Raw genomic sequence first — 26,697 nt, forward strand, 5'->3', positions numbered from 1 at the left:
AATTCATATCCAAACAAAGTAGCATGTTAAACAAATTTCATGATCTCAGCTTAGTTCTCAATGGTCAGTAGTCCATGTCAGAAAACCTCAATGTGTAATTTGCTTCAATTATTCTCCCTCTTCAGAGGGATCTAGGATGGGGATAATAAGGAGAAAGCATAACTTTACACATACTACAGAGGGTGTTACTAAGGTTCTAGAAGATCAGTATTATCTTTATCTCTGGTTCATGTTGTTTTTATATGCAGAAGAGAGAACTGATTACCCCCGCCCATTTTCCAATTTCTTCCTTTTTTGTGACAGAGGCTTTAAGCCTCTTGAACAAGAATCTTCATCCAATTTAGTGAAAAGTAACCTTATTCAAATAAATATAAGAATTTGTTTGAGCATCGTAAGAAAAAGAAAAATAAATATTAAGTAAGTAATGGAACTAAAATGGATTTGTGTGTGATGACATCACAGGATGATAATATAGGATCAATATTCTTCAATAATATTAGTTTTATTTCACAAATATATGTACATAGCATTAGTAGTACATACAGAAACATTTAAGCGGAATCACAAAGAAATTTCTTTAGGCAACGCTAATCATTTACCAAACACAGTGACTTCAGTCATTACAACATTTTCATAGTTATCTCACCATGTCATCTTTAGCTTGTAAACTGCCAATGAAGCCACATGTCTCCACATTTACAAGGACAAGTCCAAATACACTACTAACAAATCAATAAAATACTAAGAGCTTACACTGGAATGACAACACAAATTTTACTGCAGTGCTGAGAAATCTAATCTGTGATGAAATTTGGGAGTAGGGTTGACAAAGTCACTGAAATGGAGCTTTGTGTTTAACCACTTAACTAATATTTGTACATTAGTTAGATAATCTATTTCCACCCACACTAAGCACTGCATTTTCTAGCCATGTAACAATAACTCCAATCCTGACTGTTTCTCTACATGTACTGTATAGGGCATTTACTGAAGTTGTCAATCTTCTGAAAATCTTCCTAATTTAGCTTTTGCTACATTTAACTATTTTCAGTATAGGAAGCAGACTGCTGCCTTTCTTTCACAATTTTTTTTAATCCATTAAATGTTTAGGTTAAAGCAAACTTTTATTACCCACATAACGTTTATTACCCAGATATGCTTTCACTTTACACTAAATAAAATATTGTTTAGCATATTCATTGCTACCATTTTTGCATTTAGATTTTAAAAGGAAACATGTATGTACCTAAAAATATTAAGTAAATGTGACTTTGGAATTCCTATGGGAGAATAAATAAAATGTACCTTTTAATTTTCCTCATACGCCTATACTTGAATGTAGCACTATAGCATTTGATTCTACAAATAATGTATATGCTATATAAGTCTTTGCTTTCTGTTATAGAGATCTACATGTATCTCTTTATAAGTACAAGGTACATGCATTTTGTAGAAGTTTACTTTAAACAAAAGCACCAAAAATTTTACTACAGAGTTTTACTGCCACAATGTATCACAGTCTTGCCATAGCTAGAAAGAATAAAATTTACAGCAATATGAGATAAACATTCCTAATGGTGTTAATTTCTTACTTTGTTTGTAGAGACCGTATTAAACAACAGGTATGTTAATTCTGGATTGTAGAACCTCCTTTCATGTATAGTGTACAGCCTGCCACTAGAGAAAATGCATTTTAAATTTAGAAGTCATTATTTTCTTCATTTATTCCCATTCTTGAAAGCACCACCTTTAACTTTATAAGTTATCATTTAATGAGAGCATTCTCCCTTGTGAGCTTTCCAGACAAAAGTGGCAAAGAAAATAAAAGCTATACAAAAGCTTATATCAATATGTTTAAATAAAATAGTATTTTATGGATTTTTAATGTTGCACATAAACCAGCTTATTTTTTACATTATTAGATATTTCACAAAAGTAGATATGTAAGAAAGAGAGAAAATGTGAACGATTACTGGTTACATTACAGAAGAATTTCTTACTGGGGAAAGTGTTTAAATACAGTAGATTCAAGTAACAACTAACTCACTTTTACATACTTCCCCTATTTTTGTCACAGTTTCTAGATAATAGCAATACCTTTATTTCCATCAAACAAACTTGCATTCTTACGCCTCAATTCTTTAGTGAAGCCAAACTGAGTTTGACAGTGCAGTAATTTATACAGCAACAAGATGTGATGGTATACAAGCAGAATTCTCATTTCCCTGCAAATTCCAGCACAAGTGGGAAAGAGAAAGCTCTTTTTGAAATCTAAATATCTGCAGTAGAAGGAAAGGGTACATGTAAAAACACACCTCTGTGCACAAGTCTTCTCCTTTTCAAATTGCCTTTTCCCCCTTTAAGAGACACTTGGTAGTTGCATGTGTGGACTGCTCATACTTTCTTTCAGATCACAAAAACAATGACCTAGTAGACCATAACTTCAATTCAACCAAGAACTCAAACAATGTATGAGGAAATATGCATCTTCAAAATGAGAGCAAAGACTACTCTTATCCTGAAAACCTAATTCCCCACATATTTTCCATGAACTCCATGCCAGTTACCTCCAAGAAGCTACCACCCTTCACCAAATGATCAACCTGTGGTCATTAGAAGAAAGTACATGTAAACACAGAACCCTTTTGGTAAACAGTAAGATTCTTTAAGAACCTCTAAACTAAAATAATATTTATAATTAGGGCTGTTCTGCATTACTTCAATCAAAATCGACAGAAGAGACTAGATCCAGCCCAGCCTCAGATATTGGGGGGGTGAGTCCTGAAAATGCTGAACTAGTCAAGGATTGAAATTTTTACATTATACATTTTTTTCAGCTTCTGTTGCACCAAGCAACAAGATCATTTCCAACAGCCATCCTTCCTATCAATTGCAAGGAAAAACGACATGGTGATAGAATAATCATGCTCTCTTGAGCTAACGTGCATGCCTCTGAATCAATAGCTGGCACAAGCAAGATTCTGCTCTAGAGAACCATGCAGAAATACTGCAATGTGGCCGTCCCACTGCATGATTTATATAGGCACTGGTGTGGGTAATCCAGCGTTACAAGAGAACAGAGAAAGTATTACAGGTAAATTGTATAACAAAAATGTATTTCTAGCAATAGAAAGCTTGACTCTAGACCATAAATCGATGTTCTTTTCCATCATGAGCCATAAGAATAACATTACGATTGGAAGTCCAGATCAGCCGTGCCAGTTTGAGTGCGTTGTGTGAACCGGGTGAGGCAGGCTGGACAGGAGGCACCTGGTATGTTTTAACACAGCGGAGTTGAGGTGCAGAATTCAGCATTCCAATACTTCCCAAAAGAGAGGTGTTCATCTACAGTAATAGAGAAAGACAATCAAGATTGAAGCCAAAGAGTTCACTTGAAGAATAATTTAATGTGAAACAGAACTTTTGTTCCTCTTCGATATTTTTACAGAAAACTTTTAATAAGACCTGCCAGTACCAGTTGCATTGACCTTCAATTAAAATTTTATTTAGTTCACCAAAAATAGTTTCTTAAATTAAAAACATGCGGAGAATCTAAGCAATATGTTTTCAAATGCTTTCAAATGCTTAATTAACTCTACACACAACATGGCAAAATGAAACTAGCTGTGCTAAATTTAGTAGTGCATATTTTACTGCTTTCCTTTTCCTATAGATATCTAGACTTTACATTATCCTAAATAACATTTTTGCAGCCATATTTTAAAATGTTCTCCTCCCTTTTTCCCTGCAAAACATGATAAAAGGGATATAAAAAAAATTGGAATAAATGGAGAAATAAAATACAGCCAAGTTTCTGGCTTTTGTAAGTTACACTCTTCTGCAAGGCATGGAAACTCAGGAAAGTTTATGAACAAAATTAGTGGCAAAGAATTAATTCCAGTCTCACAATTTGCCTTTTTTAAATTATGCTTTCCTATGATTCTATCTTCTTCAAATTAAACAGTGAGATCTCAACCAACCTATTAGTCTAAACTTATAATGAAGTCTGTCCTTAATATATTAAAACTACATAATTCCTCATTTTCATTTAAAACAACAGCACTTCAGAACGGAAGTAATCAAAAATTATAAATTATAACTCAGATTCCAGCAGAAATATGCACACACATATAAACATGTTAGAATCACAAAAGTTAGCACTGAAAAATACTTCTTGGATTCTGGAGTATAAGTGCATGACAAAACAGGAGTGATTCCAAAGCATAACAGAGATCCCATGGAGGACAGGATTAGTCCCCGAAGGCTGAGGAAGGGTAAATATAATACCCCTATCTTTAAAAAGGGGAAAACAAAGCGGGCCCAGGGAATTAAACATCTGTAAATCCCAGATACCTGGGAAAATGCTGAAATAATTGAGAATCAATCAATTTGCAAACGACTAGAGAATGATAAGTTTATAGGAAATAGTCATCACGGATTTGTCAAAAACAAATCATTCTGAGACAATCTAGATTTTTTCTTTGACAGTGTTACTGGCCTAGTGGAGGGGTGGGAAGCTGTAGATGTGATATATTTTGACATTAGTTAGGCTTTTGACACAGTCCCTTATGACAGTCCTATAAGCAAACCAGGGAAATGTAGTCTAGATGAAATTATTAATAAGGTGGGGGCACAGACAGCTGAAAAACCGTACTGAAAGAATAATTAACAGTGGTATGCTGACAAGCTGTGAGAGTGTTTCTCCAATAGGGGCCCACAGGGGTCAGTCCTGAATACCGTACTATTCAATATTTTCATTTATGGTTCAGATAATGGATTGGAGAATGAGCTTCTAAAATTTGTGGATGACATCAAGTTGGGAGGGATCCAAAGCACTTGGAGGACAGATTAGAATTCAAAACAACCTTGACAAATGAGAGAATTAGCAAGTTGCCTGAAATCAACAAAAAGAAATTCAGTGAAGAAAGTGCAAAGTACCTCACTTAGGAAAGAAAAATCAAAATCACAACTATAAAACAGGGACTAGGTGGCAGTACTGAGAAAAAGAACTGTGTATTATAGTGAATAACAAACTGACCATGAGTCAATAATGTGATGCAGTTGCAAAAAAGGCTAATATTCTGAGGTGTATTATCAGGAATGTCATATGTAAATCATGGAATGCTACCATTGCCCTGTATTTGGCACTGGTGAAACTTGAGTTGGAGAACTGTGTCTCATTCTGGGTACCCCACATTAAACAAGAGATGAATAAACTGGAGAGCAATACAAATGATGACAGGTTTAGAAAACCTGACTCCTAGTAAAGTTAAGAAAAACTGCAAGAACTGAATTTGTTAGACTTGAGCAAAGACAACTGTGGGAGTAAAGAGACCTGATAGTCTTCAGATATGTTAAGAGCTATTATAAAGAGGATGGTGATCAATTGTTCCCCTTTTTCACTCAAGGTAGGACAAGAAGTATAGTCTTTATCTGCCTCCAAGGAAATATTAGAGAGTAGTTCAACTCTGGAATAGACATCTAAGGAGGTTATGGAATCCCCAAAAGCGGAGGCTTTTAAGAAAAGGTTGGAGACACAGCTGCACCTAGTGGGGATGGTCCAGATTAATTGGTCCTGCCCCAGGGCATGAGGAATGGACATGATGATCTCTCAAGGTATCATCCAGGCCCACACTTCTATGATTCTGTAATTATCTTTTTAACAACTGTAAAAGGTTCACCCTGCCCCCTTCTCCTATTTATAGGAATAAGATATTGAAATACAGAACCTTTAAATAGAACCTTTAAAGCTATTTATCTGTTGATCTATATTCTTTGAACAACAGATGAATGTTTTTGAATGCTATTTTGTGACATATTTTAAAAATGAAAAAAAATCCCTCAAAAACTTCCATGCTCTTAAATGCTCCAATACTCTTGAAAGCACGCCCCCACCCAACACCCATGTATAAAAATGTATTAGGATGCTAGGATTTCTGTACAGTGTGTAGGTGATGGTCCAGCTGAATATCTAACAGTGGGCACATGAAACCTGGGCAAACCTTAGGACAGTTAAGATGTGTTATTGCTGACACCATGTTCTGAATTCTGATCAGTACAAAATATAAGCCATTACTTTTTCTAGCCCTTCTCAGCAGCAGAATGGTGTCAGTGTGTGTAAATCATGGCATCTCTAGCAGGGAGCATGCAAGCACCACTGACATTTTCACAATTTAAATCATCTTGAGTAATAACCCTTTTAAGATGACTAATGTTACTGATTTTCCTGCATTAATAATAGTGCTGAATAGAACACAGAGGGGAAAAAATCACTAGTGCACGAGGTCACATTTTAAAACTAAACACTTAGGTTCATTTAACTCTTTAGGTAAAAGGCAGCTTAACATGAATAGATTTACACACGGTAAAATCAGGCAAGTCACATATTTAAACCTGTCCCTGAATATAAAATTATATTAAATTGAGGTCCCTTTCTACAAGTCTATGTAAAAGATCAAAATCAATAAGTCTGATTGCTTTCCAGATCTTCCTGGGTAGTTAAACTAAGTATATTTACTGATGGTTGAACATTTTTACTGTTCTTATTCACTCTTTCAGAAAGCACAATATACGACAGATAATAACTCAATATTTTTATGGCACGTACAGTTTTAGTGAATAGCTTATAGAAAATTGTTGAAGATTTAAAAAAAACCATTAAAATCTGCAGGCATACTGGGTCCAGTTTCGCAGTCTTACTGCTGGGAAAACTCACTGTCTTTTATACATATATTTCCTGCAAGAACTGTAGGATCAGACTTCCTGTTTTTTAATTACTATTACTTTAGTTTAAAATTTTTCAAATACTTTTACATCTTTTGGCCAGTTGACTCGGTTTTCTGATTTAAATGCATGTGTTTTAAAACTCTTAATGACATGTAAAAACAACGAGAAGTCCTATGGCACCTTATAGACTAACAGATATTTTTGAATAGTAACAGAGACGTACCTGTGTTAGTCTTTACTCCAACAAAACAAAGAAGCAGAAAGGTAGCACTTTAAAGACTAATAGAGTAAATCATTTTGTTAGTCTTTAAAGTGCTACATTTCTGCAGATATTTTTGAGCATAGGCTTTCGTGGGCAAAGACTCACTTCAACAGAACCATTTGTCCACCTAAGCTGATGCTCAAAAATATTTGTTAGTCTATAAGGTGCCATAGGACTTCTCTTTGTTTTTGTGGATACAGACCAACATGGCTACCCCTCTGATAAATGACATGCAAAGTAAAGCTGAACATTAATATTTTAAAAATATGAATGGAAACAATTATAAAGAAATAAATACCTGACTATATTAATGCCAATATATGTTTTTCTTTTAGAACTACATATGAATCGATTGTACACAGAAGTGAGGGAGAGCTTATGCATGAATGGGGGCAGTGCTGTACACATTTTCCAACATGTTTGCCAGTAAATCTCGATCCTTTCTTCTGATTTCGTTCTTGTTGTCTCTTGGGTTCTGCCAATCATGCTAAACTGAATGCTAATGTTTTGCTATGATCAAAGGAGAACTAAACTGCAACTATTAAAATACTGTATAATGGTGACCTGAAATAGAATTTAAACTATAAATCTCTAGAGGAAAAAAAGGCACAGAGATATACAACTCTATTGTATCACTCTGGCCAATTGTGAAGTCAGCTAAGTTTAAAAAAAAAAAGGTCTAAAGATAAAAGACTCAGCTCTGAATATGGATCTGTTCATTTCCCCTTGGCTGAATTATTTAAAAATATTAGAAAGAAAAGGATTGTTCAAACTATTAATTTAAACTCAAATGAATAGGTATATTGCCCTGCTTTATATAAAGTGCACAGTTAATATATATTTATGGTGCAAAAATTTAACAACAATAACAATTTTGATTAAAATACTTGGACCAAATTCTCAAGCCTTAGCATAAAAGTTTATTTAAAGGAAATAAAAACAAACAAAATTCCTAAATGCCTGCTCAGAGGGTCTGCTCTCTAAATGCAGGCTCCCCCTTGGCCAACCATCAATGTACCCTTATATTTACAAGGCATCAATACAAGTTATAAAAGTATAGGTATTTCATTAAGACTACAGTGTTATTCCATGAAGTTCCAAAGTTATGAATGCTCTTGAGTTACCAAGAGGTTACACATTTTTAGCATGCACGTGAACAACACAATACACAGTAATATAATCTTACATTTAAAAATAGTAATACAAAAATACAGTATATATTATTATTTATATAGAAGCAGTGGCAATCAGATATAAAATAAAACAGAGGAGGATGTCTAATGGATAGGGTGCTAGTTTTTTGAAACTCAGGGATTCAGGTTCAATTCAGTGCCATGTTAACACTGTCTGTCTTCTTGGTAAAGTTGCACTCTCTCCCCGTACCTCAGTTCTCCATTTGTAAATGTGAATTATATTCTTCTCTATTTCATAAGCGTGCTGTGAGGATATCTATCTATCTTTATATTGCTAAGCTATATGGTAATGGGCAATATATTAGTACCTAAGAAAGACAGAGGTCCATACTGCAAAAAGCTTATCAGTTTTTTTATACATATATATATATATATATATATATATATATATATATTCAACTCATAATTTATCTGTACAGGTAGCTATCTATAGAGAGGAGTGAATAAATTTAAATAAATAAGGAGCCTAAGACCAATGTTTAAGTGATATAGATAACTGGGAGCCTAAATCCCACTGATTTTCAAGGGTACTTAAACAACTGAGAACTGATGTGAGGGCATCACAGACAGCATGTGAAAAAGAAATAGTGAGGCAATACAATAAGGGGAAGCAAGAGAAAAATCAGTGGGGAGATATGGCTTTGTAGATAGATTGTCCAATATGACGGCATTTATACTGTGGTTTCAGCTTTAACTTTTGTAATCTCCTGATTTTTGGAATGCTTATTATTGCAATCATAATGATTCACGACTTCATCTTTGTCAAAGGTTACAGTAATATTAAACAACATTTTTAAAAAAGACCCAAAAGTTGACTATAGAAATGCCACAACTCTATCCCATTAACAATATTAGCATTGCACATGTATCCTCATCTTTTGTGCATACTTGTGTTTTTGTGTATACTTACCTGCCAAAAAGAGATATGACTGTCTGTATTGGAGTAAGTGGCAAGGTATCGTCCATCTGGAGCAAAAGCCACAGCAGTTATTGGCCCTTTATGACCATGGATAGTCTAGCAAAAGAGAAAAATGTAATTTAGAAAATTACCCAAGTACGGTGTTAAATAGGCACAAAGCTAACAGTATGTGTGTATCTACCAGAATGACTTATAGATACGGGTCATAATTGTCAGTTAAAACTGATTATTAGTGAAGAGATCATCGTATGCATATCTTCTGTGTTTTGTGTTTAAAGTGAAACTGGAAGTTAGAGAATGACACCCCATCTACCACTTTATAGTCATATGACCACTGAGTGTTATCTGTTAGTTTCCAAATCTCATGCTTTACACTCAAAACTTTCGAGAATTTTTGCATTTATATCTTGTACATTGTTGGGGAATGATAAATTCCAATGAAACTGTAGAAATCAATTATGAGTAGCTCTCCAACATTCTCTCCACTACTCTGTGGCACCTGGTTCAGAGACATAAAATGGATCCTCACAGCTATTCAATGAAGATGACTCCTGTCTATTACAACGGGTTGCAGTTGCTCTGTAATGTAAAATTAGGAATTAGATGACAACAGTTTAGGACCACCACTTCCATTACTACAGTGACAGACTCCATCCTCCTTGATTATTGTATGTGGACATTCGGCTTAGGGCTGTGACTTTTGGAGAGGCACAGAGCATACTGAATACATTTCATGTTGTCACAACAATGATTATTTACAGGTTGACTGACATTCTGTTCACTGGTATACATGTTCAAAGGCAGTATGGGGTGGTGGCAAAAGAACTCTCTCTCACTGGATTTTGTTTCTGTTAGCCACAGAAAAAGAACTACAATATGCAGTTTTCTTACACTTGGAAGATGTGGCAGCTAGGACATGGGACAGAAGAGAGGCAGTCAAGAACCGTTCTCAAATACGGAGAGGGTCTGCACATCCTTCACATGTAATCCCAACAGAAGCCCCTGCAACTCTGTCTTCATAATTAGGTGACATCCTCTTTATCCCTGATCCTAAATGCTAGACATGCTTTAAAAACCAAACCAAACCAAACCAAACCAAGCCTTTCACCATGATTGGTGCTTATTTGTTCCCCTAACTTGGGCTGCTGAAAATAGTTATCACTGCTTTTCAGGGGATCATAGAAATTCAGGAGGAATGGAGCCCACAGTAAGATGTTGGGGTTATTTGGAAGAAATCTCCTCTAGGTGCAGTCTTTTTTTTTTTTTTTTATTTCTCCGTAGGACCCTTCCTCCAGCTGCTGTCGAGTCAGTATACATGAATAGCTTTCAATAATATATATAGCTCAAAATGTTTCATAGATAAGGCAGAATAGGACTTTGTTTATCCACCACAATCAAATAAATGTAAACCGGAGGATGCAGAAAAGAACTATTAATATTAAATGAAATAACAAAATTACTAGATTGGATAAAGTCTTTGCATAATATTAAAAGGACAAATTTTTACAATGGGAGTTTATCATTCCATGGTAGCATTAACTCAATGAAAGAACATATGACATGATATATTTAAATTTGAAATGTCACCATAAAATTCATTATAACCATTACCCTGACAGCAATCAATATTTTTGAAGCTTACAGAGAGTAAGGACACTCCATTTTCCATTATGTGAAATAAGAATGGTGCTATTTGGAGAAGCAAGTGATGAAATTACAATAACAAATGAGAAGAATGCTCAAGACTAAATTTTCAAATAAGCCCCAGAAAATACACCTGCAAAGTTTGACAGTGTGCCACTTTGTATACAGAAAAACCTGCATTTGCACTCTGAAGGGGTATTCCTGCTATTACAATACATGGTTTTCTTTAGGTTTCTATGTGCTTGCTTGCTTGCAAATCCAAATGGCACAGGTATCTTTTCAGAAATCACTCCAGGAGTGAAAGTAATTTAAAAATCTTGTCAGTATGGGGGCCTGGCTCAGTGGTGTGGCCTCAGGTGGAAGGGCTGGTGGCCAGCCTCCCACAGCCAGCCTTTCAGCACTGCACACCACACACTGCCTTAAGCTTCAGCAGCAATTTAAAGGGCCATGGCAGCACTTTAACATCAGCTGTGAACAGACTGTGACAAGAGGCCACCTGTTACCAGTATGTCATATCAGCCACTATTGCGCCACCTTCACCTCTGCTACTTATCGGCAGGTCTCCTGACACCAGCAAAAGAAAATGTATTTGCAGGTCACTGCAAAGGAAAATCTTCATTCTCCAAAGTATACAAATTGGCTGATTTCAGTGCCATCAAATAATAGATTCACAGAAATGTAGGAATGGAAGGATCTTGAAGAGGTCATCTGACCCAGCCACCTATGCTGAGGCAGGACCATCGGGGTGACTGGTGAAGAGGAACATGGGGGGCCACCAGTGAAGTTCTTGGACAACCCCCTTCCACACTAGGCCTCTCCTTATCCCTGCTCTGCTCTTGCTCCCACACTTCTCCCATCCAATGCAGTCTCAGGGAGAGGCTAGTGTGAACTGGAAGCAGCTACTGTTGGAAGCGGGGGTCTGCCCAAAGCACTCACTGGCAGCGGTGGGGGAAGTGGAGCACTGCAGCGCCAGATCACTCACTTCCCCTGGTTACGTTGCGCCACTTCCTGCCAGTGAATGTGGGGTGAGACCCTCCCGCTCCTTTGAGCAAAGTGGCTGAAGGACCAGAGCAAGCTGGGGTCACATTGTTCCGCTTGCCCTGTCACTGCTGTTAAGTGCAGGGGGCTTGGACCTCTGCTGCATGTGCCAGCCTCCCCACCCCTCACCTTCACTTGTCCCTGGCCACCCAGGGCCTCTAGCTCAGACAGCTGCTCGCCAGCCCCTTGCCCCTTATACCTACCCTTATGTCGCCTATGTAGGCCATCCTTGACACGTGTTGCAAATTATCCATATTCTCTACAGGGGTGTCTTGTTCCCTAACTACTTTCCCTCACAATGAGCATTCGTCCTCTGCAGGGAGAGAAAGGTATTGGGGCCCGTGCATGTTGATAAAGTCTGAATCACTTGAAACCTACGCCTCCACTTCATTCATATACCAAGAGGAGAGCAGAATAGCCAAGAAAACATACAGAACTAGGGATGGGAAGTGTGCGTGTGTGTGTGTGTGGAGGCAAATGGAACACATTCTCAATTTATAGCCATTTCAACTGTTCTTAACATAACTGTTAACACCACTGTGGCCACAATTTGGAGCATTAAGCACCTCAGGGTGGACACTGCTGCATTAGGACCTGACCTTAGCCTGATTTTTTTGCACATTTAAAATTCCCAATGCCTTCCCTGAGCATTTTGGCTGCTCAAGGTATGCAGGATCAAGGACAGGGCAAAAGGTTCTATGGGAAAAAAAACTATAAGAGAGCTAAGTATTAATCATTATTTATAAGTATGGCATTTCCATGTGCTAAATCTCCTAAACCTTGGCCAGAGAAAGCCTCCCTCATTTCTCAAATTCAGCAGTGCAATAACAGAGTACCAATAGGGTCCCAAAGACCAAGAGAGATCAGGTGAAGCCTCCATGACTTGTTACATACATTCTTATATATAAAAAAGTTGAAACCCATCTAATATCCAGATAGAGAACCAAAACCATTTGAGTCAATGATTAAATGTGAACTTTAGCGTGTGTTTTTTAGGTGCCATTTCTGTTCTAAATATTTTAACAATTTCTTTTCAATGCGCTAATAACCTCTTAGCTTGTAAAATTGAATTACATCATTTTACAAACACATCCCTTGCCACGTGGCAGTTTTTAAATCCATTCAAAGCCATTCATCAGGTATCTTAACAAAACATGGCTTTAACAGAATTGCTTTTTAAAGTATAATACTTAAGTTAAAAATCAGTGTTAAGTGAATGTCTAAAATATTTACTTGGGAGTTTATTGTTAAATGGGAGTAATAATTCTTTTATGGGCAAACTGACCTGTCATTTTTACAATGGAAATGCCTGCATGGACTGAACTTCTTTCTACTTGGCTACCTTACAGCAACACAGTTTGGTATTTTTAGCACATTTTATATTTTTAGTCAATTTAATGCTCATACTGAAAAGTCTACAAACAATGGAAAATGCTCAGTTAAATAAGTCTTAAAATACATAGGATTTTATATTAAAATTTCAAGTTTCTAATATTTAAAATGTATGCGTAGAAACTAAAAAGGCTTCTAAATAGTACATACCTCCCAACAAAGCACATACTTAGCATGTTTTAGTGTCATGTGCCTTTCTGAAAAGGAAGAGATCTCAGGGAGAACTGACTTGCAGCACTGTTCCTTTCCCACTGGTTGACATAATCATTTATGCCCAATCTTGATTAAATTAGTAGCATGCAATTAAAATCTTTTGGATCATTGCCATAAAAATGTTAATTAAAAGTTCAAATCTTTCGTACTAGATTAAATGTGAAGGAATTATTTAAAGACGTAATATTCAGCCAGTAGTGGCACGTAGGGAAACCTGTTTGAAAGATATGGCACATGTGCCCATAAAACTTAAATTTGAAAATACACTTGTTGCTATTGTTATGCAATGAAAATATCAGAGTAAGAAATGGACAGCCATTTACATTATTTTATGAAAAACATGCACAGTATAATTGTTTCTCCATGGAACGCCTTTATGTTGCATCAGGCTAAAACTAGAAACTAAATAGCGACATTCTAATCTCCCTATTGAGAAATGGCTTTGTAGCACTACAACTTGAATTATAGTAGGAAAATGCATCCAGTAACTGATGGTGGGAAAGTACAGTAGGTTACATGAAAATAGAAAATAAGAGCTGCTGCAATTGCAAGAGGTCATGTATTCAGAATCTATTGTAATGTTTTTTTGCTGTATATCATGTACAAGATATGTTGACATAAGCAAACCGTTGTGTCTTTAATGTAATCATGATTGCTTAATGATAAGGAAAACTAAAAGGCCAATTAATTATAGGATTCAATATTTAGACCATCAAACTCCTTAGCACTTAACAAGCAATTAATAAGTGTCAATAAAAATGTTTTGGCAATACAAAGGTGAAAATCAATAGCACTAGAATACATGTTGCACTCTCTACTACTGACAATTTATCCAAATAACTACAGTCCTTAAGGGAGCCACATCACTTTGATGTTTTAATTTATGTACTTTCCTAGCTGACGTTAATCCTTTAAAATACAGATTTACCTTTTCCGTGTGCTATTCAATGTGCATTTGGCAATGCTTCCCCTTTTATTTACTTGTCAGCTAAATGTGCATATCACAAAAATCTATGCAGCTCAATCAGAGCAATTTCATTTGAACCGATGTTCTTGCTTATTAGGCTTGGCTAGCTAGCAGAGGCAATTTTGTTGCTATGTTTAAGGCAACCTGAAAGGGGCTGTATATCTGCTGCTTCTATAAGGAATCATATAAGAAAGTATTTGTTTATTTGTTTGCTTTTTGGTTACATTCAAAAAGGTTGTGTTATCAGGATATTGGAATTCGTTATGGAATTTATGGAAAAAATTAATATATGAGCATATAACAATGCGACTGGTTCAAGGACAGGGTTTATTTTGAAAAAGAAATACAACGGAATACAGTGCAGCTGTTTGTAGTATCCCTCTGCCCAACCACTTGCTTTTTTAAAATGGGGATGGAGGAGGGTCAGGGTCGCCCTGGGATACTATTTGACTTTGGCACCTGTCTGTATTGCTGTATTGCAGCACACCATGTATGGAAGCAACGAACAACCGATTTCAAGGTCTAATATTTCCCAAACTCTAAACTGAAGTAAATTATTCTATCAAAGGTAAATACCTGTGCTAAATGTTGTGTTCCACCAGAACAATACTGAGAAATATTTTTTATAATCAATTGGAATAAATAGTGTAAACACAGAATGGGATATGAATGTAACTACAGATTGCATCTCTCAAACCCAGTACTCTCTTGTCCAGCAACAACCATTGTCTGGCATGACTACAGACGTTGCCAAATGAGAGAAGAGCTGGCAGGTGCTGGAGCCCCTGCCTGTCTTGTGGCTGTGGGGCAGGAGGCTGCCATAGGTCTGGGAACCAGAGCTCCCCGACGGGGGGTGGGGTGGGGGCAGGAGTTGGAGCCTCTGTCTGCCCTGGAGCAGCAGCATGGGGCTGGGGCCCTGAGAGGCTGCTGTGGGCCTGAGCTGGAGCCCCTTCTTGTCCCATGACAGCGTGGGGCCAGAAGTCTGAGCACCCACTTGTCCCACAGCAGTAGTAATGGGATGCTGCCACAGGGCTGGGAAGCAGCACAGGGCCAGGAGCTGGAGGCCCTAGCTGCCCTGCAGCAGCAGGAGCTGGAAGGCTGACACAGGCAGGATTTGGAGCCCCCACCTACCCTGTGGTGGTTGGGGGGCAGGGGCTGGCTGGAGCCCTGTGGCAGTCCCAGGGAGTCTGGGCTGGTGCCAGAGCCGCAGGGGAAGGAGGCTGGTACTCTGGCAGTCCCTGAGCACAGCCCTGAACTCTCCCTTATCCGGCAAATTCTCTTGTTCAGGACCTATTAGGTCCCAAGCATGCTGGATAAGGGAGGTGCAACCTGTGCTGCATCACTGCAGAAACATACATTTACTACACCACCACCAGCATTAAGAACACCTGCTATCAAACCTCTGTTGGTATATGAACAAAAAGGAAATTAAGATATTGCATCCTAAGGAAAGCAATATACCCAAATGCATTATAATCCCAACATATACATAATCAAAGTTTGGAAACCTAGCCTGGTCTTGTGCCATCTATGTGCTTTGACCAAATATTAGACTGGAAGAGATTAGAGCAGTAGTGGGCAACCTAAAATGGAGAGTGGGCCACATGAATGGCACTCCTTCACTCCAGTGAGCCGCAACAACCTTCAGCCCACTAAGATTTGATCTGCGGCCCCAGAGACACCCATCTATCCTTCAGGAGGCCACTTAGGGTCTGGGACAAATAGATTTAAAAAAAAAAATCTGTCAGGCATGGTGCTTAGTTCTTCCAAGAAGGCAGGGGACTGGACTTGTTCTCTCGAGGTCCCTTCCAGTTCTGAGATATATATATCTGCCCTCTCCCCCCTCCACAGCTCATGATCCAGGGCACTGGAGCCCCACTCTTCCTACTTCTCTCCCTTTCTCCCACCGCTCCAGGAGCACAAGGATCTGCTGAGTCATGCTTCAGCCCTAGCCCTCCTACAGTCTCCTTTCCAGATTATAACACTGTGAATCAGCTGTTTGCAGCTGTTCAGGATCTGGGAAGGAGGGGAAGGAGCAGGGACAGAGCACAAATCAGCAGATTTGTGGTGCCCCTAAAGTGCTGAGTGGTGGTGGTGGGGGGGAAGAAGTAGATCATGCAGAACTCCAATGCCCCAGTGCACGAGAGGTGGGTGGGTCAGACGGTGGGGCTGTGGGCCAAAAGTGGAACTTCAGTGGGCCACCTGAGGCCCAAGGCTGCTGGTTGCCCACCCCTGGATTAGACAGTCCTCCATGCCCCAGGAACACATTGTCCACTGCTTGTAGATTACATCGTTAAGCAGTTCCAGGTCTCCATGTCCACCCAAGGATATGGAGCAGACCGATCCTGGTATGGGTTTTGAAGCTATCTATTTATTGACAACCTGCCAAAGATGCTGATTTCATGGGCAAATACCCTTGATCAGTCATGTTGATGTTCTCTGCAATAGCAGCTACATACATCAGCTTCTTAATCGTACACTGAATAAAACACATTACAATAACAATGCCGTCTAGGTCACAAGGACACAACTCCCTATAACAAAATCCATGTCCAGAAGAATAATACACAGCCTCTTGACATTTTGGTGATAATAAAGGACATTTCATCCCAAGATTTCCCCTATTTTTTCTATTCATGGGCAGAATAAATGTTGTTATTTACACCGAGGCATGCACAGATGGGCACCACCAGTAGAAACATGCTGCTGGCTGTGGGTGTTGTGAGCACTCTGTTCATGAGCTAGGCAGCACCTGAATCTCTCCTAGGCGGCCACCCAAGAGCTCAGATTACAGGGAACACTGCTTGGCCTCCCATGAAAAACCTCAGCTTGCATAAAAGCATGGCTCACCTAGCAGTAAAAAATACTTCCAAATCTAGAGAATACCTAATCAATGAAGAAGACCACATCAAATAAGCAAGATCCACTAGATCAGTGATTTTCAGGCTTTGCTTTATCATGACCCCATATTACAAAGGAAAAGTTTGGGTACTTCCCTCTACCAGCTAGCCATAAAGAAGACAGGGTGGTGGTGATCCACCTACACTTATTTGTAAACACCTCTGGAGGTTTTGCCATTCTTTTTGAGACTCCCTGAATGATATTGCCATATCATATAAGCTAGAGCAAATAATTTTATTTAACACTTCAACCATCAATCTCAATTATGGTCTAGTGAAATTTTAACTTGATGGTTTGGTTTTCTTCTCAGTGCTTTACATTCAAGAGCTTTCAAAACCAAACCTTGGAATTACACTGAAGACACACTGGAACACCAGAGAACTTATGGTGCAGAAATATAATATGCTCATTGCATTAGGTACTGTTAAAAATAAGCAGTTGGATGCATTTTGTACTTGCTGAAGTTTCTGAGTTATCACCAGGTATAGCCTTATTGAAAGTTCACTGTATTACCACAGTCTGGAGGGCTGTGTCTACACTTGCATTCTTCTTTCGAAAGAGGTGTGCAAATGAGAGAAATCAAAAATGCAAATGAAGTGCAGATTTACATACCTGATACCTCATTTGCATATTCTTATTTCGAAATAGCTTCTTTCGAAAGAAGAAAACTAATGTAGACACTGCTCTTTCGAAAGTAAACCCCATCTTTGAAAGAATCCTTCTTCCCATAAAAAAGGGGAAATCTTGTAATTTAAGATTGTCACCATCATTTAAATTGTTCAGGTTGTAACAGAAAAAAAGTCACCTAAAATAGGTTAATTTCTATTCTAGATCACTGTCTTGGAATTACCAACTAGAGCTGTTCTGGCTGAGCAACAGTATAAATTGCTAGGCCCACTGCATGTTTTTCTTCTCCCCATGAATCACCTGTAGAAATAGCACACATCTATGTAATAGCACTCTTGAAATGGTCTCTAGCATGTTGAACCTGTTTTATTATCCAACTCCTCATATTTCTACACATTTATGCCAAATGTTCTGTAATTTTAGAATACATAATTTAATTCACTGCTAACATATACCCTTCTATTCACATATGATATATACCTAAAATTGACTGGCATATCTGGATCTACAAAACATGGTTCAGGAACTAATCAATATTCCATTATGTAATTGATTTTTGTTTTCAGATAGTAGGTTGCTGTAGTTGTGTTTGATTAAGAATAGCCCATAGTTTAAAGAGGCCAATGATCCAGGAGATCTTTACAGATCACTAGAGTTATGGCAAACCACAACACAAATTTTGCACATCTTTCTAAATACAACATTACACTAACTCATGGGTACGATACAGCTATTTTCAACAAATATTTTTACATGTAAAACACTAAAACAAATGAAAAACCAAAACACACAACCCCAGAAGCACAGTGGGGTTTGAGTGATGCAAAACCTATGACATTTGTGTTCCAGCTTCTGTCATCCCAGACTAGGTCTGTTCATCTTATTTTGTTTTTCATTTGTCTGAAAAGCAATTTACATCTAAGGGACTTATCTTCAGCTACAACTAGAGCTTTCTCAAAGATCAGCCATGATTTACAAAGTTGTGCTCTACTTTCACAAACTTCCTCACAATTCATCTATTTTGGGTAGTATTCCACTAACAGCACAGGTCTCAGTCACCATTGCCACTTCTGCATATGATCACAAATATAGTGTAAGGGAAAAGCCCCCCAGACAATAAAACACAATAACTTGAATGTTCAATAAATTAAATTTCAATAAAATAAATTTAAAAGAGGGTTTCTTTTCCCCTATAGTTCCCTATAATTATTATCTAAACCCTGATTCCCATCTTCTCTACACTATAGCTCCTAAAAAAGGAATTTTTGGGTTTAGCATTTTTAAAATATCTAATCTATAAAACACTCTCTACCCGTGTACCATTACAATATATAAATAATAAAAATATTCTACTACAGGTTGAATCTCTCTTGTCTGGCACCCTCAAGACCTGACCAGCGCCAAATGAGAGAATTTGCCTAACAAGGGAAGGTCAGTATTGTCTAGCAGCATTACCAAACACTTCCACTGCTTAGTGGACTCTTAGAAGACATTTAAGAGTAAATTAAAACTAAATAACAGCACAAAACACCGAGAGCCAGGACTTGTGGCTGTAAACAAAGTTCAAGGAACCATGGGAAACTTGGCCATACCCATGATAAATAAACTAATCAGTCTGTATTACGGATGTTGCCAGATGAGAAAGTGTTGTATTAGGGAGGTTCAACATATCTATATTTTAGAGAGTTGGTCATTTTGATCAAGAACTCCTCCTGAATAGTAACAGCTAGGACCACCAAATTCGATATACAGCTTCCTCTTATAACTTAAAGCAACGTAAGGGTTTGATTGTGCCAGGAATGAGATTACTTATAAAATCAAAGAGAAAAGAAACAGAATTACTAAATCAAGTATAGTCCTCAAAATAGACATAACAGAGCCAATGTTGAGAGACTGACTCAAGATGAGCCACAAAAACAGGATGAGGCTGGACTAGGACAGCTTGTCAATAAACTGTACATAAAAGAGATAAAACTGAGAAATTTGTAGTAGAGCTCTGTTTGGCACAGCTTAAAAAAAATCAATGCTTAAGGTTTGAAAACCAGAAGAAAATGTTACTGGAACCTAAGTTGACCATAGACATTTTTTGGTAAAACACAGTGATTAAAAAGAGTTTATAGAGATGAAGAAAAAATACATTTGATGAAATTCCCATTTAAAAATTTAGTAAAACAATTAAGTAGAAAAATTTTAACACTCTTTTTCAGAGAAATCCAAAATAAAAATTAACTTCATAAAACAACACTGTATTTTTCAAAAATACAATCACTTAAATAAAGAATATACATTTTCCTTTTATTTCTCACCCCCCCACCCAAAAAAGAGCTTAACTGAATTTATGACCCAAGCAACGCTAGTCTGATATAATTAAGGCTGATGCTTTTGTTTTAAACTCACTTTCAACAGATATTCTGTTTCTGTCTTCGCTGCTTATGTCTAGTAAATTCAACTTCTCTCTTTATCTCACTTGTCTTTCAAAACACTTATCAAATGTTAAAATTTTCTTACATTGTGTTATGTGGTTGGATACACATTTTATAGTCTAAAACAATCAACAGTGTATACTAAAGTTAAACAGGTTTACATGTAAAGGCAGAAGTTAAAACATTTTCTTCAATTTTTGTTGCCATACCAAAAATATTTTCCGTCAAAAAATGTCTAAATGTGAAATTTAAAAAAAAAATTCAAATCCTTATTTGATAAACATTTAGGTTCACCTCTTTAAACACTGTTTCATTAACAGAAAAATCAAAATCAAAGACATTTTAGCAATTATATAGGAATGTTCATTCAAACAATGCTAGCACTTGCAATAAAAATTTAGTACAGTACAAGCAGAGAAGAAAAAAAACACTTTTGCATTTTATTTTTAATTCATTTTCTGTCTGTCCTTCAAATAGCTTTTCAACAGTATCACAGTAAACTCAAAACACGTACTAAAATTTTAACTTAATAAAGCATAACAATTTTAAATCTTTTGGTAACATAATTTTGCATCAAACATTACAATCACCTAGTATTAAAAAGTGAATTGTATGATTTGACAGCCAGCATACAATGAGAGCACAAAGTGACCTTGAACAGCAGTGTATAAAAATACATTTATCACTGAAATGGCATGCTGGCTGTCAGTCAATATATGCCTCTCATTTGTTAGGAGGTTCTCCTGCTGTGATTCCCTCATTACAATTTGCTTTTACTTCCTGGGCAAATGACAACCAGAAAATGAGGTAGCTTCTATCTTGACCAAACTTAATCCAGAAAAAAATTAGATGACAGCTGCAGCCAACCAAGTGTTACAGGGTGTTTTACAAAATGTTTCTAAAATGTACTGCTATATATCTTTAATTCCACAAAATATTAAATAGGACAACCAATGAACTAGCCTCAGTGGCTCTAAAACCATCACATTTTATTAAGTTATCCACAGTGATCTACAAAAATCAATCCCACTTATTCTTCAAACAAACCAGATGTTTACAAACATTTGATTTATATTCTACTTTAAGAAAAAACACCATATTTTCAGTTTCAGATACTCCAGATGACACCATCGAAATTCATGTAGCAATTAATTCCCCCTATACATGTAGAACAGTTATACCCAAATCTTGTTATGCATGCAATTAGTTATATACTGGTTTATCTAAATGTTTTGAATTCTGCCCCATCATCATAAAATCTGACCACTACTATGTATTAGATAATGGATTCTTGCCCCTTAGTTTAATCTGCCCACTGCAATTATCTTTTAAAAGAATTTCTAACATCTGATTGGTTAAATGGTATGTGATAGTTTGTAGGAAAAAAACTATCCATAGTCTACATAGACTGAAGGATGCCTACTACTACGATAGTTTGTAGCTTATAAATTTAAGTACACTCTTCAAATTATAGTATGGTACATGTCACACATATGGTGCAGAAAAATGGAACTAGAGATAAAGCATATATATGATTTTAATGTTTAAAAATATTATGTTGTAATATGCCACACAAAATATGGCTAACAAATATACATTGTTATAAAGTAATAAAAGAAGTGCAATATGTAAGTACACAATGAAGATTAATTTGGAAAATGCATAAAATCCACATTATAAGTCAACTGCTATAAATCATTGTAAAGTACTGGTTCTTGAACCACAGATCCCATAAGATTGATGTTTAATAGGTGGGATGATGATTGTGTTGATATCCCAGCTCTAGAAAGCACTTTACACAAAGACAAAACTTTGAACATTTTCCAAAAACACAATGTAAAATGGAATCACCATTTATTAGAAAGGCATTGTCTAACCAACTTTCAAATCATATTCTTAATGGGAATAGCTTGCTAAGTGCTAGAAATATATAAAATTAAGAAGCATTAAAAATATTAATCCAGTCACATAATGTGAGACAGATTAATTAAGAGATTGAATTACAAAGGAGCATAGAAAACAAAAAAAATGCAATGTTATGCTATCAGAATTGAGTACTAACAGCTTTTTTGGAAATAAATGTAATTTGATTCCAATTTGAATGGCAATGTACCCAGTTAATTAAAAAAAAATTACAAGAGGCTTGTGGGTAAAATTCCCCCAAACTGATTCTCTGTTTAAAATCGCTTTGTATAGTTCAAGAAAGCAATGCTTACTTTTTACCTGTGGAGACTACTGAATTTTACTATCAATTTGGTACAAAATTTGCTATATTACGGCATCAGCATTATGGTGATACAATATCAATTAGTGATTCTTGCTGAGTAAGACAACTTCTTTCAATAACAAAAAAAAAAAAAAGTAAAACCATATACCCTCACAATATATATATTTTGTCAATAATAGGGCCACAAGCAAGCTGACTGCTAACAAAAACAAAATACCCTCGTAACTCGCTCATATTAAGAAGTTTTAATCCTCTGATCTAATCTGATCAGAACAATGGATTGCACCTAAAAGATTCAATAAGATACTTAAAATAGGAGAACACAAGAAGAAAACAGTTGTTAAACTGACTTCTGATGCAGTGAGATTTACATTTTTGTTCTTATGTAGCATCAGAGAATTTATATAATTTTATCCAAAAATTCTGTAACATTTTTCCATTTTTCAGGACATGAATATTTTTAGGATGAGTAGCAGTGATACAAGGAAACAGTTCTATGTTTAAGTATGATGACGCCAACGACAGACCATCACAGAATTACTGGTGAATCTCCTTAATTGGGATACTCTTGTAGAAAGAGTTTGGCATCCCAAAGGAGCAGCTGTGCTGATTAAGAGAAAAGCACTTACAAAATAAAATCTGATTAGATTTACTATGAAATACTATACTAAAACACACACAATATAAACATATTTTCATTGTATATAAATGTACACCTTCATCCATTTTCCTCTTAAAATTACTATAAAATAATTAAGAAGATTCAAAAGAATTTCTTGCATTTCATCTGCTTTACTTCTCAATCTCTGGTTGACCTCCGTAACCAACCAGACTTAAAATTTTCACATCTATTTTACAATAGGACTAATCACTTGGTTAAAACAAGATGAATTTGGTCCAAAATACTAAAGAACACAGCCTTTGGCACTGACTAAATGTTCTAACACTCCCCTATTCAAGCACTAGTTATTGCAATGTACCATAAGTTCCAAAGGGGAAATCAGTTCTCCAAGAAATATTCCAATGGTTTGACTTTAATTAAAGTGTATTTACTTAAGATATGATTTGCACTCAGACAGTAGTTTTATTGGCTGAAATTTGTTCTTACGATCCCACCATGAGGTCAATGTAAGCAGTCATTTGCATGAGAAACACAGAAACTGGCTCTAAATATTATTTTATTGTTCAATGAAATGAAACTTTCCCTCCCACTTTAATCATAAAAACCTTTAAAGAAAATATGTAGGGTACATCACTAAAATAGCATCATCTATATACTTTGAACACTGGAGGGTATTTAACCTTTGACTTCATGAATGCCAGCACAGAGGGAATATGCATAAATCAACAGCTCACAGAAGCACAAGCTTTAAACAAAATTTTTCACTAACGCACAGAAAGTAGGGAAAAGTCAGCAAAACCAGACTACCAGCAAATCGGGGTTCTGGGGCTTAATTCTTCACATGGCCCCAGAAAAAGTTTGCTATGTCAGTTTGTGGAATTATGCCTTCTGATTTACGTTTTTCTCTCGGCTCCCCCTCTAGCAAACTTTGGCTTGATTTCCAGGCCTTTACCAAACTGTGTTCAAATTCTAATCTTTCACCGTTCTTTCCCTGACTATGCTCTTCTTTCCATTTCACCATTCTCTTCCAACATATTACAGCTTCAGACAATTGGGAGCTGAAACTTTCAAAGCCACTAGAGAGATGTTGACACACATTTCTCTTTATCTTTAAAGCAGCGTTGAAAATTTCCACCCAGGAGCTCAATCCTGCAAAGAGTTATTTCCACTTCTGTATATTACCTTTTATAGTCTCATGGGTGTTTTACGTGGAAAATTGTAACCTTGTTTTAAGGCTGTTTTGAAGGTATTTGTGTTGCTTTAAGCTTTAGGTCCAGCACAGACATATGTAATTGACTGGAAACACGAGGGGACTGTGTGAGGGAATATGGATATGCAAACATCTAATCATTTGTATGATTTTGGCCTGGAATTGCTGCTGGAATGTTTGATTAGGAGCACTAGCGGAAATAATTCTCAAAAGCTAATTGGGTGTTTAGGATCTAATGGAAGAAGAGCTACCCAGAATCTAGTAACCCCTACTGGGACAGTATGCTTACCATGTAGTCACAGAAGGTGATGTTAAATCATGGCATTGGAACTGCAGCATTGGTGCCCTTCTTCAGGGGATATTCCTTTATTTCTCTTTTGAACAATGCCAAGAGTAAATGAAACAGGTAAATTTATGCCCATTAGCTATAATGTAGTGCGCATATGGTTAAAGGGCTCCACAGGTTAAAATACTTCCAGCAGTACTAAGTACAGTGCTTGGTCATGTTAGAAACATGAAATGATCTACACAGACATAGCTAAAAAGAACAACCTCTTCCAGCAACTCTTTCCAAACCTTAAATATACTACTTAAAATGTGAAAGCAAATTGGATGCAGATTCTATTTCTGCATTTTCAAAAATCATTTGGTTGCTCCTACTTTTCAAAATCAATGAAAACTCTCTAACTACCACTTTGATGCGACTACACATCACAACTATAGCTTGTTTATGGAGATAGAGCCACTAACAGCTGTGTCATAAGGCATACACGTTCTTGCATTCACAGTCAATACCATACAATCTGCTCTTGCACTGCACAGCTCATGTACAGTAACATGTCCCAAGGCATTTTATAATCTATAAAAAAACAAAAAACAAAATGCAAAACCTCAAATGAACTACAGAAGCCATGAGGGGGTGGGGAGTATGTGTGTGTAGGAAAGCATTTTGAGATTAGCCTTAAAAATGCATCTGAGCATTGAGAAACTTATTCTACCTAGCAAAAACAGTATGGCAATGATTCATACATCTCTTGTGCAATTTAAAAGGGAATCTAATAATGAAAAATAATAGTTGGCATATTATATGTAGGGATTTATATTTTCAGAGCAATAAACATATATTAATGTTCAAATAATGACTTCAAGGAACTATTTCTGATTTTAAGCCTTTTTAGTAAAAATGTTTTGAATACATATTTTCTCTGATCATGGCTAATTATTGTTTCAATTATCTTTGAAATGTACTGCGATATCCAGATTAAAAGATTTAGTTTCATTGTAGCTGCTCTAAATAGGTCTATATCCTATGCTAAAATACCATCTTCGAACTTCTCCCAGCAATTCGCTCAGTGAATCACAAACAGATGTCCCAATGCCACCTGGGGAGCACATAATGGATTTTTTTCCCTCTTCTTTTATAGCAGTGGAAGCACAGTCATGTGATAAAAGGCTATCCTTCATCAAGATTCTAATCCTTTCTTATCCTCAGTTACCGCTTAAATAAATGAACAGAGAATTTCTTGGCAATCATTTGTAACAGCATCTCCCACAGGTCTGGATATCTAGGGTGCTCTCCTCTCTTTGGACCTTCATGGAAGTGGATCATAATCTGGCCTTACACTCCTGCTGACTACCAGGTGAGTTCTTCACAAGTTGGAAAAACTGCACATTATTAGCAATAAGATATTTCAGAGACAAGAAAATAACATTAGACCATGGAAAAATGGTCCTTTGGCAATGATTCCTCTTACCAATGACCCTTGCCTCATAGAATCATAGAATCCTAGGACTGGAAGGGACCTTGAGAGGTCATCAAGTCCAGCCCTCTGCCCTCGTGGCATGACCAAGTACTGTCTAGACCATCCCTGATAGACATTTATCTAACCTGTTCTTAAATATCTCCAGAGATGGAGATTCCACAACCTCCCTAGGCAATTTATTCCACTGTTTGACCACAGTGACAGTTAGGAACTTTTTCCTAATGTCCAACCTAAACTCCCTTGCTCCCTGTCCTTTTCTGGGCCCCCTCCCAGGTCCCCAAGGGTCCCCTTTGCCTGGGAGCACCCTCCTCCCTCCGTGTGGTGTGTGTGACCCTAGTATGCCTTGCCTTCATGAGGATGACCCCAATGGTCACCTTGCCCAGTCCAAACTGGTGCCCAACTGACCAGTAGCTGTCCAGGGTGTCCAGCTTACAGATAGTAATAGCGACCCTCTTCTCCAGAGGCAGCATGGGCCTCATATGGGTGGCCCTGTTGCTGAAGGGTGGGACCGAGCCCCATCACATAGCTCTAGAAATGTCCGTTTCATCGTGTGGAAGTTCTGGAGACAGT

The 26,697-nt window shown here is 37.0% G+C and overlaps 1 protein-coding gene across 3 annotated transcripts in view; it reads right to left on the bottom strand.

The window, feature by feature from the left end:
- Window positions 1-489: 489 nt before the first annotated feature.
- WDR7 (WD repeat domain 7) overlaps window positions 490-26,697 on the bottom strand; it is a 310,876-nt gene continuing 284,668 nt past the window's right edge. For all 3 annotated transcript variants that reach the window (XM_074995753.1, XM_074995754.1, XM_074995752.1), the window contains 2 exons: window positions 9,092-9,196; window positions 490-3,345 (listed from right to left, as the gene is read on the bottom strand). In XM_074995753.1, the coding sequence (XP_074851854.1) occupies window positions 3,142-3,345; window positions 9,092-9,196 (309 nt within the window). In that variant the 3' untranslated portion in view covers window positions 490-3,141. The remainder of the gene's footprint in view (window positions 3,346-9,091; window positions 9,197-26,697) is intronic.

Source organism: Carettochelys insculpta, chromosome 5, assembly GCF_033958435.1.
Source record: "Carettochelys insculpta isolate YL-2023 chromosome 5, ASM3395843v1, whole genome shotgun sequence".
Taxonomy (NCBI): Eukaryota; Metazoa; Chordata; order Testudines; family Carettochelyidae; genus Carettochelys; species Carettochelys insculpta.